The sequence below is a fragment of the Haemaphysalis longicornis genome, unplaced genomic scaffold (assembly GCF_048455015.1).
Source record: "Haemaphysalis longicornis isolate Haplotype H1 unplaced genomic scaffold, Haemaphysalis longicornis Haplotype H1 scaffold_1, whole genome shotgun sequence".
NCBI lineage: Eukaryota > Metazoa > Arthropoda > Arachnida > Ixodida > Ixodidae > Haemaphysalis > Haemaphysalis longicornis.
Window position 1 is genome coordinate 25,024,471 of NW_027526203.1, and position 12,211 is coordinate 25,036,681.

The 12,211-nt window shown below is 45.0% G+C and overlaps 1 protein-coding gene across 1 annotated transcript; it reads right to left on the bottom strand.

The window, feature by feature from the left end:
• Positions 1-4,888: 4,888 nt before the first annotated feature.
• LOC144159089 (uncharacterized) lies at positions 4,889-9,806 on the bottom strand. Its single transcript, XM_077690403.1, has 5 exons — positions 9,623-9,806; positions 9,387-9,535; positions 8,391-8,516; positions 5,005-5,846; positions 4,889-4,907 (listed from the first exon to the last, which is right to left on the bottom strand). Exons 1-5 carry the CDS (start codon positions 9,804-9,806, stop codon positions 4,889-4,891), a joined length of 1,320 nt encoding a protein of 439 aa, XP_077546529.1.
• Between the last annotated feature and the right edge of the window lie 2,405 nt (positions 9,807-12,211).

Below are 12,211 nucleotides of genomic sequence, written 5' to 3' on the forward strand. Positions count from 1 at the left end.
GTGGGCGCGACGGTGTGCGAACACCGACACTCGAACCGTAGAATTAGCAGTGTCGTTGACGAGGGAACGCCGAAAAGCGCTTGTTTTGCAAACTTCACGGCTGCACACCGCGAGGAAAATTTGCCCAGTGATCATGCTAAGCCTCTAGAGCGAAAACCGTCAGTTTTCATGATTACGCTGTGTGCCCAGAGTGAGCGGGTAATCGTTTTTTGAGCGCAACAAGCACAGCCCTAGACTCTATAGCCACGGCATTTGCGGCGGTTTCCAGCGCGAAATTCGCGTATCATTCCGTGACGCCCGCACGCCTCCCTATAAATTGGCCACAGCCACTGACACTTTTATGGGCGACGACCACGGCCTCATGCATTGCTGGTCAAATCGGAGATGGGGTTGCTTGTGCCTGACAAAAACTTGAAACAGCCAAAACTCACTTCGCTTTTTGCACCCGAATAAAGTTGTTCTTCTCTGAATACATTGTGTTTTGGTTCCTTGCAGTTGTGGTGCAATTAAAGCTCAATTGCTTAAGCTCTTCTCGAGCGGTTGCTTATATCGAAATACCGCTTATAACAAATTTTTCCGCCGTCCTGCTGACTTCGTTATAACGAGGGATTACTTATATGCTTTGAAGCTTGAACGGAATCTGACCAATTTGCATCGTTCATTAACTAGGCCCCATTGCACGTCGAACGCTGCCTCCTCAGTTGGGAATATCTGTTAAATGTAAATGCCGAATAAAAGTAATAGGAATGTACGCACGCATATGATGTTTTGGGCACTTTCAATCAACAGACAGAAACTGCGGTACTAGCTTCTATTTTGCGCGCCTGTAATTTTTGTGAATTCCACGATTTGGAAAATTCGCTACCTTGAAGAGTGCGGGAAACTTTTTCATAGAATCAGGCTGCCAAACAGTAACTGCGCTTGCATTCTTCATTACACAGGGCTTTCTTTTTTTCTTTTTTTATCGCCCGCATACTCGGAGTGAATCACGAGACGCACGCAGGGAAAGCAACAAGGGAGAACATCTGTGTTATGGCAATCATTTTACTTGCGGCTGTTTGAAATTAAAAACATAAGCTCTTAAGGCTTATTTATTTCAATGACCATATGCCTTGGGGAAGTAGAAGGGCTCGGCCAGAAGTATTTAGGAATGGGTTTTTTGGTAAAGCATTTCACTGCAGCTTTTTTTTTTTCTTCTTTTTTCTCGAGTCAGCCAGGACGGGTACATGCAGACCTCCTTCAATACATGACGTTCGGGGATAACCACGTAGTTTTCACAATTAGCACAAACACTGCGTGTGGCGCCGCCGGGCTCTCCTGGAACGGATCTCACTGTGTCAACAATGCGCGAAATAATGGTTCCAGCGGTGGTAGCGAAACGGCTAATCTCGTTGCTGCGGTTTCATCCTTCTGTCTCACTCGCGAAGGTAAGCGTCCGCAAATAGCCTAGGCTCCGTAGCCCGATTCGCGAAAAATTTGGGCCGCCGAAATTAAAAGGTCCTATAGTAGTTCTATCGCAGCTTCAATTGTGAGCTGATGTACCCCGAGCCGCTGAATTTCACCGCTCTAACTGGCCGTCAAACCCCCACGCGCGCCCGCTCTCCGCGGCAGTAGCGCGCAGCACTGGACCATGGACGGCCGGCGGCCGCTCTCGCTCCCGCCGCTCGGGCGCTCCGATTGCTGGCAGCGCCCTCTGCGCAGCGCTGTGCGTGCATCAGCGGCGCGGACACGCCTCCCCATAGAGAAGGCGCGCGGACGGCAGACTAGCAAGATTTCTAGGGACCCTACTCTAACCATAGGGAGCGGTTTTTCGCACTTGATCTCACCCCCACTGCTCTCTGCGCATGCGCCGCGTTGCTATGGCAACGGAGGCGCGTCGCCTGCGTCGTCTGCTTCCTCTCCGCGGCGGCTGCGCTCTGCTAGAGTGAACTAGAATACTTCTAGTTCACTCTAGCTCTGCGGCGCCGAAGTCAAACGGGAGCGCGCGGCCTCCATGGCGCGCGGCACGCCGTTCGTCGATGCGCGCCGTCGGCAACGAGAAGCGTGTAGCCGCGTATGCGATCGCGATGGAAACAAAAACAAAAACAAAAAAAAAAACAAAAAACAGAAAGAAAATAAGAAGATTCGAACGCGGAGATCTAGGCATTGGGCACATTTTGCTCAGCCCACCGATGAACAGCTGATCTCACGATTCTTGTCGTATTTCGAAATGCGCTGGTTGTGACTAAGCTAAATCGGTGCTAGCATGGGGTTTTATTTCGATGGTCACTTGATACAATCTGCGCCCTTGTCTGTGCATCCCATCCTTGTAGCGCCTGTTTCAGAACTTCTTACGCAAATTATCAACTTTTGTAAGCTGTGTATTTGATGTGCTTCCTTTGTCCGGGACGATGCTAGTCTCGTACGTGTTGATCAGTGTTTTTGTTGTTGTCGAAGTTGTTCTGTTCACCCTCCTGTGCTGGGCCTAAATAGAGGCTTGCTGTACAAACAAACAAACAAACAAACAAACAAACAAACAAACAAACAAACAAACAAACAAACAAACAAACAAACAAACAAACAAACAAACAAACAAACAAACAAACAAACAAACAAACAAACAAACAAACAAACAAACAAACAAACAAACAAACAAACAAACAATCAATCAATCAATCAATCAATCAATCAATCAATCAATCAATCAAACAAACAAACAAACAAACAAACAAACAAACAAACAAACAAACAAACAAACAAACAAACAAACAAACAAACAAACAAACAAACAAACAAACAAACAAATAAATAAATAAATAATATTTTCATTACTAACTATTTATGAAAAACCCGAATGAAAAGGGCAAAGGTTACGCGCAACTGCAGGGTTGAAAGCCTTCCGCGGGCGCAGTGTTTTTTTTTTTTTTTCATTAGGCCGGGAAAGATGAACCACGTAATGAAAGAAGCTTCATCCCGTGTTTGTTTTTCGGTTCTTTCATACACCCCACAAAGCAGAATTGGGCAGCAAGTAACGCGAACGCTCTCAAGCAGACGCGTTCATGCACCAGACAAGGTGTGTTTACATCGTGAATTTAAAGTTGCCAAAAATTACGAAATAATGAAAATATAATACACGTGCCGTCATTGCGTAGAAAACGGCAAGGCCTCTTAAGCATTTCTTTTATTCGGGCCCTGATCGTTTGAGATGGATTATGCCATGCTTCAATGATAAAGGGAGGCTGGTTATAGCACAGGATCCACGAATCATTCATTTATTTAAAAAAAGCACAGGACATATTTATTACATGCGACAATTAACACCAGTTTTGTTGAATATGCACGTATGGGGTACACAGTGTAGGAAAACATATCAAAATAGGAAACTGCTCCTGCCTCGAAATTGCTAAACCAGAACAGAGTGTACTAAACCAGAATGAGAGCGTAGATTGTGTCCTCTAGTAAATCTATGAGAGTGATTACACATGTCCCAGAAACAATATATTCATCAAATAAAAACAGGACTGGCAAATCAAAGCATACATTCTTTGCTAAAGACAAAAATGCGTCCCATGACCAGATGCGCATACATGGATTATACTAGAAGCTGTGAAAAAATATACCTAACTCTGGCTCTCTTGGGCTGTAGGATTCAAAGAATTTTTTTCTCTTGGCTCTGAAACAACGGTATGGATCAAACCGGGTGCTTTATACGCTCCCCTCAACATTTCTGCTTTCTGCCCTACCCGGCCACGAGAAAGCCAGTGTTCCTTGAGAGGCAAGGACTTCTTCTTCATGGGCAGATCCATCACTTCCATTCCATCTACTGACACTTCCGTTCTTTTCTTCCGTTTGAATCCTGAGCACCCCTTTGTAGGTGAACCTCTAATAGCAATTCCACTGCTTGTGGCCACATTTTCCTTGGCAATGTTTTCGGCTTCACCGAGCAGAGAAAGTATGCGCTGTAGCGCTGTCTGGTCGTGAACGTAGTAAAGAGAAGACAGAACTTGGGCGCTCTTAGCTCTTATCTGCGACTTTAGGTGGTGCGTCGTTTGCTGAGAAGCCCTGGGCAACTCTGATGCACAACCTTTGGCAGCATCTCCTCCGTCAGCATCAGCTGATGCTACTTGCTGCTCGTCGTCCTTTGGCGACTCAGCTTCCGAGTCCATTTCAGACAATGTGGTACTAATGGCACAGAGGGAAGTTAAATACGGTCCGTCCCTGTAAGCCGCCGGGAGACGAGGAAAGGTCCATCCATCGACGAGCAAAAATACTGCGCCGAAGTGCTTGCACGGTAGCTTGGACTTTTTAAAGTCCAAGCAGGAACAACTTGGGAGGTTGAAGTCCACTTCATGGAAACCACGTTCTTCCCGTTCAGACCTAATCTGAAAAGTTCCCTCCTTAGTTCCAGATGTTACATCCTCACTGCTATACTCTGACGCCCTTGTTAAGCGCTCCATGACGTGCTTTATTACAGCAGGTGGCCTTCCATGCAGGTAACTAGGCACGCTTTCATGATAGAGGCGGTAGCTCGATGAGAAGCTGATGTTTGCCTGAATTAGCTGCGCCTGTTTTTCAGGGAAGAATTTTTCTACTAGCGCTTGAAGAAGGCCTCGCAGGCTACGCCGCCCACTGTTTCCAGCCAAGCACATTTTCAGTGTCTTGTTCTTGGACTCTGTTCCATTATTTGTATCGAATGGAAGGTCTAACCGATACATCTTCACCCACATCTCCAGAACAGACAGCCAATTCTGGGTAATATATGACTGAAGCTTCTTATTTTGTTGCCACTGAGGGGACAGCTTCAAATTGTGCAGCGCAATTTTCAGTTCACCTTCGCTTGTGCTAGACGCTACCTCCCTCATGAGTTTCTTCACAGTGGGGATATCCTCCACTTCATTTTCTTTTTTTGTCAGCCATCTGTTCCATGCCTGCTCACGATGAAATGCACACAGTGCAGTGCGGCTCAACGGAAAAACTGCATTGAGGGCAGCAATCTCTGCATGACTGTAATCTACCATCCAGTACTTCGGGTTAAGGTGTGGGTTCCAATCCTTGAAGATTTGAAGCGCCTCCTCAATGCACTCAGCGGTCTCAAACTGAACCACGAAGGCCCCTACAACAGCAAAATTACTGGGAGTCTTTACCACAATCAAAAATAGTGGAAGAGAGTAATTCGTAGTTTTGTATGTAGCGTCCAAGCAAACTACATCGCCACCGTACTTCAGCAAAAGCTTTCGCATAAACTCTGTTTGAATGCAAAGCAACAACGTTTCGTCACACTCTCCTGCTACAGTGTGCAGAACATCTGCATCAGATGGTGCCAACTGCTGTTCATCTCCCTCTGGTAAGCTAGCCTCAGTATCTTTCGTGCGATAGGGACGAAAAACGCATTTTGTTGTTGGTGCCTTTAGTCGCAGCTGCTCCACATATGCAGCAACGTTTTCTTGGTCTACAGAGCTGCACCTGTCATTCCTGAGTGCCCTTTGAATGTGGTTCTTGATGTCTGTTCTTGTAGGATAAAAATCCCTACGTTCTGATGAGGGACACTGCCTGTTTGCGAACAGCACATCTTGAACGTAGAACTTTAGACAACTCTCTACTGTTCTCACGGAAGTCACACCCTCCTGTACAAGCTGTACAATTTTTTTTGCGACATCTGGATTAACAGGCTGGGCGTAGCCTGCACAATCAGTGTCAGTGTCATGGTTGCAATGGCTGTGCTTATCAGACATGCTGACATAGAAGCGCTGCTGACAGACCACAGGTTCCCCACTGGCCTGCTCCTGAAGTGCCACCTTGAGTCGGGACAGCACGTCCTTTGAAGCAGCTTCACGTTTTCGCTTGCTGCACTTGTCTGGCAGGTTCATCTAGAATAACAGGTGAAAACCAAGTGCAAAACATACACGAATTATATACAGTTTTTAGACGACCACTTTAAAACGTTTAAAAGTAAAATGAACCTTAGCTTCCTCAATTGTTATATAGCACCACACGTTCTGCTCTCAAAGTTGTGCCGTTATAACCTCATTGGTACAAGCTGATTAATAATGCCATTATGAAAGCTGCACGCAATTACTTTAACTTATACTTATTTTCAACCCTTAAATTACATAATATATGGCTCCTCAATAAAGATCATTTTGACATTTCACCGCAGCTATGTTTGCTATTTTTAACACGTGAGATGGCTGCATAAATGTAGATAATCTTTAGGTAGAATTAATGCATTTTTCTAATATGAACATGTATAGCTTGCCGCAAGAGACTGCCCTGAAGTTGTTGATGTATTTGGTACTTTATAGCAGCAGTTTATAGGAAACTCATTATAGAATAAATCATGGTTAATAATTTTTAAAAAATACCAGCAAAAGTGGTCTGGAGACTGAATTCAGCACTGTTTATGTCTGATTCCTTGTTTTGCTGTGTGTTTCTTGAATAGAATTATTCCCTCCATTATATTCTTCTTAATTCATATGTGATTTTTATAGTATTGTAAGCTGTAATTAAGATCTATAAGCTGACTCCACGAGAGATCTAACATGCGTGTACACGCGAATTTTTTGTTTTTGCTGGTATTTTACGAGTTATGCGCAAGCCAGGGAATAGCCGAAGCGTGCAGCCCGTTTTCCTGTAGTTCGCGAGGGCAAAAGTGGTAAAAATGGCGCAGGTGACGCGCGGGTGACGCGTGGTTTTAGGCGTTTACAGTTCTTCGCGTACTTTGTCTCTTCGTGCACGGCAAGCTGTGAAAGTTATGTCTGAAATCTATCTAAAGCCAATAACTACACCAGAAACAGTTCGAAGCAAACATTGCGTTGTGCTGTGAAAAAAAAAATTAAAGGAAATCGTGAAATTGGACCATAGGATAGACTGTCGGTCACTTTGACGCCACTTATTTCCAGGGGTTTATTCAGAATTTCGATTTGGGGGGGGGGGGGGGAGGTCTGTTGGGGGGGTGTGTACATCCCTGGCCAGGATGCTCGTGGTTGTGAAAATATTTTTTCGAGGGTATCAAAATCCGTCTGGGGGGGGTGTTGATGGAGAGGGGAGGGGGGATGTATAAATCCCTGCGTATCTCCATATCTGCCGCATAATGACGAACTTGAAAGTAGGTAAAGTTGGCCAGATATTTCTAAAAATATCTGCAACAGATCGCTTGTCTAGAAAAAATACACAAAAATATTGACAGCTGTGCTTTCTTTTAAAAATGCGTAAATTTAAAAAAAAAAGCCCGATCTCATTTTTTTTTCCAGAAATGTAGAAACGAGACTCCTACCCGCCGCGGTGGCTCAGTGGCTAAGGCGTTGCGCCGCTGAGCACGAGGTCGCGGGTTCGATTCCCGGCCGCGGCGGCCGCTTTTCTCATGGAGGCGAAAAACAAAAACGCCCGTGTGTACGAGATGTCGGCGCACGTTAAAGATTCCCAGGTGGTCAAAATTAATCCTGAGCCCTCCACTACGGCGCGCCTCATCGCCTGCGTTGCGTCGGCGCGTTAAACCCTACAATCAATCAATCAATCAATCAGTCAGAAACGAGACTCCTTCATAAGTACAACAAAACTGATGAAAAACATGTTCCATTATAATGTTTGTACTGAAGCTATAAGCGGCTGAACTCAGGCGTTCGAGAAATCTTAGGACCATATATGCTCCGCTACTGCCGCTGCTTTTCTGGCTTCGCGTGTTCATAAAAAAACTGCCTGTTCACATTAACCGGCCACAACAGCGAACGTTGAACATTTTATGACCCTTTAAAATAGAAACCATCGTTTTTCATTTTTTTATTTGCGATGTTTCTCTGAATATGCGCTAGCAGAGCTACGGCTTTGCTAAGATACGACAAAAAGCGCCCCTTTTGGGAGCGGAATCTTTAGTCCGATTTCAGAAAAAAAAAAAAAAAACATTCTATTTTTTTTTGTTCACAGCAGAACACAAAGTTTTGTTTTAACTGTCGTTCATTCTGGTGTAGTTTTTGGTTTCAGACCAATTTCGGAAAGACCTCTCACAGCTTGCCGTGCACAAAGCCCCAAAGTTTACACTGCAGCCGCCGGGAACGTCGCGTCACCTGCGCGTCACCTGCGCTATTTTTACAATTTTTTCCGTCGCGAACTACGTACGGTAGATGAAAACTGCCTGCACTTTTAGGCTATTCCCTGGCTTGCGCATAACTCAAAAAAATACGAGCAAAAACAAAAAAAAAAATGCCCGTGTACAGCTTGTTCAATCTCTCGTGGAATCAGCCAATAGCTGCTAAATTTTTTGGGCTGGTCTGAGGAATTGAAATGTCACCATTCAAAAAACTGTTTTCGTTTTAAAATGTACAGTTTCTAGTTAAAATTTCGCTTTGTTTGATTAAGTATTATAAAAATCGACTACATCATGAATTTAAGCTTAAAAGATACCACAGGATGCTTACCTTGAACTGTGGATACGCCTCCACTTTCTTTACATGCATAACTGCAGTGCAACCCCTCTTCTTTGTTCCTTGGAGTTTAACTTTCTTCCGTTGGAAGGTGGCAGCTGACCAGTCAGGTCCCCTTTCCTGCATAAATGACATGAAAAATGTACTTATGTAGAAGAGTACAAATTTATTAACGTGGTTGCGAATTCTAGGGAATGTCTAAGTACAGAGTAGGGAGATTATAACTTTGCTCGCTGAGACCAAATTTCAGTCTTATTCCCAAAGAAATATTTCACAGTGTTCCGTACAGGCAGTACGTATTCATTTTGATGTCCTCAACCATACAGGCATAGTGAAGCGTAGTCTGAGATGTACCGACGCAGTTAGTTAACAGAGCACTGGTTGAAGAATGTGCTTAGCTATCAGCCTTCACTGTCTCTGTTTCAAGAAATTCCTTTTAAAATAAAAATTTCTCGCATACACGCAGTTCATGCTGACAGACTCATATGGGAGAAATTTATGCTAAGTTCACGAACTCATGCGCCAATTACTTTTACTGCACCTGCGAACCGAAAACCGTGGACCTATTCATTATTACCTCAAAGAGAAAATGTGACACTGGAACGGGTAAGAGCATAAAAATGGTAAGAGCAGGGCTAGAAGCATTTCTTTGATGTGTTACTCGCTAGTTTGGGGGACCGATTGGTCTTATGCATTTGTGTGTGCACGCTTTTAGTTATAGCTTAGCTGATCAAGGTAAATAAATAACTTTGCTGTTCTGAGGCACATGTGGCTGCATTGGCTTAGTACCCTTGCCGGCCTTGCAGGAGAGTTTGAGATGATACACGCGCGAACACGCACGCGCGCACACATGCACGCGAACACAGGCATGCACTCACGTACAAAGTAAATATGCAATACGTAGTGACTACGGGTCAATGCCTCAAGCGCGTTCTCAGAAAAAAGAGGAGAGCCAAGCCCACAACGAGAACTGTGCATAATCAGTGATACCTGTTTGCTTCTTGACTCTTGCACCTTCTTTAGGTCTCTTCCGAAGAGGCAGCCTTTCGTTACACTCTGCATCACCCTGAACGGCACATTTTCATCAATGGCAATGCCAATGTGTCCACCTGCACGCTCCCTGCTGAACATGAGCCTCCCTGCGTGAGCAAAACACAAAAAAGATACTCGCACCACACAGCACGTATGAGACAGTCATCCAGGATAACTCGCGTTCACCAACCTACCTTTCAGGCTGTACGAGTGCTCAGTTTGGAAAGATATGTCGATAGAGGCAAGGTCCCGTTGAAGCTCCACAAACGCCTCGTGCGATGGTGCATATCCTGTCCACGTGCCTTCTTGCTTCTTTAAATCCAACAAATGTCTTCTGAGAATTTCTTCTTCAGATGCCGTTGGTATGACGCCCGCCATGGCGAGGCGCACTGCTCAGAATTCAGGACGAAGCCAAAGAAGCTCGTCGCAGTGGCCCTACCCAAGCGTCTACATCAGGGGTCTCAAACACGCGGCCCTCTCATGGGTGTCTTGGTTCATTTATTTTTGTTTTTTAAGCAAATGCGTGACTGCGCGCCCTGCTTGTGTAGCCAAAGACGCAGATGGCCAGAGACTGCCCGAAAACGCGTGGATATCGTCTTTCACGGCTTTGCGTTACCAGAGTGGACACCACTCTTTGCCGGAGGCCCCTCAGTTCTTTAAGTCGGGTGCACAATGGTCGCAAGCAACTGCGACTTGTGAATCGAGCACTCTACAGTGCGCACAGGGCTGGGCGAGCACAGGCCGCGGAGAAACTCCCCGCGGCGTTTTATGACCCCGCGAACGGGGCTGTACGCCGCTAATGAGAAGACGGCGCCTTGACCGCAGTTTTCCAGGCTTCCGCGAAAGTGCAAAGGTTTCCGGGCGCGTTGTGGTGTTTGCGGATATTTGCTTTCCTGTTCGTCTTCGTGTCAAACACTTTTACTTCTCTGCAGATGGGGCGAAAAGGGCGCAGCCGCACGTCGGATTCTGGGTTCGGACTCCAAAATGCGCCCACGTGCGTTTAGGGGCGGGTCGCAGCGTTATTTATGGCCTGCGAGAGAGCGACATCGCGCTGTTGAGGAAAAGACTGCACATTGCACGTCGAAACTGTGTACTTCCAGACATCAAACGCTCCATATCGAGACTGAAAACTAAGCGCTTATCCTCCGACTCGCAACCTGTTGACAGCAGTGGGAAAGGTAGCGGCACCCCAAGTCAATCATTCAATTCAATTCAATTCAATTCAGTTTATTTCAACATCGAGGATGTTTGGAAGCACAGACAAAAAGCCATACAAAGGCTTGACAGAGGTCCGTGCCCCCTACATGGCACACAGTGGAGAGTAACGGGAGGCCGTGTTCATATTGGCAACAAAGCAATTACATGTTTTTCGCGTACAGAAGCAGAGCGCCACTTTTGAAAAAAAAAAAAAAAACTACAACAAAGAACACAGACCGTACTATAGTGACTCGATAAGGGAAAGGATTTTTGTGTGCACCAGGAGGTCAGTAAGGCATTCCATAATGTGTGACGCTAAGAACAATAGTTAATCCGGGATTGCAGCAACATATAAATGTCATTGATAACAAAGGAGAAACAGAATACAATTAAAAATATATATATATACAGGAGGTCTATGAGACAACTATAAAAACGCGTTACGCAGATCTTTAAAAGAGACTAAAAATATCAGTTCCATGTTCGCAATAAAGTCGATTGAGCATTGAAGGGAGGCAAAATTTCAGCATTTGCTTTCCATAATTTGTGCGGCACGTGTCAACTTGCCATTGCTCTAGGAATGCGGGTTGCGTAAGAAATGACGTTTTTTCGTAGTTTCGCAAGTTCGGCCATTGTGCCAACGTTTCTGGCTGTTTCTGAATTAAAGTTCTGAGATAACTTAAATGAATTTTACATTGATAATTTTAAGGTCATGAAACAGACTACTTGTATGGGATAGCGGAGGTGCTTTATTTACAATTCGGATAACTCGTTTCTGCATAAGGAGTAGTTTTCCTGTTTTGAAGAGTGGTAGTGCCCCACACTAATACGTTATAATTCAATAGAGATGAAAAGAGACCATTGTATAAAATGATATTAACAGATATGGGAAAATAAAAGTACTGTTTCCGCATACAGCTAGTCACAACCGATAATTTCCCGTTTAGGTAACTGATGTGTTTATCCCAGGACATATGCTCTGAAAAGTATACACCTAAAGTTTGGAAATGCGCTACTATTTCGATTTCGGTATTATCTATATGAATGGGAAGCAATGTGAAATTTTTATGTCGGGGGTGAAATAGAATTGTCTTTGTTTTGTCGGTGTTGATCCTGAGATCATTACTAAAGATCATTCATGATAGAGCGCACTACATAATTGTGCTCCTACGCGCCTGTCGCCTCCGTAAATGTGACAGGTGTCTTTCTGACCTGTTGTTTTTTGAAAGATCTGCAAACCACGAAGGTTTCTGCTGTGGAAGTCTAACGGGCCACAATGTCGTTGTCCAAGCAGTCTTCAAAACGCAAAGTGGAAGACGAGAAGAGGTGCTTTCAGGAGCGATGGGAACTTTCTTATTTCTTCACGGAATCAAGAGACAAGGTGTTGTGCTTAGTCTGCCACCAGACTGTGGCTGTGCCGAAGGAGTACAATGTTCGACGCCACTTCATGTCTTGCCATCACGAGAAGTATGGTGCTCTTACTGGCAACGTTCGCTAGCACACCGTGACTCAACTGAAGGCGGCGTTGGGAAAGCAGCAAAACCTGTTCAAAAAGGCTGCCAAAGCAAGCGACGAAACGGTAAGGG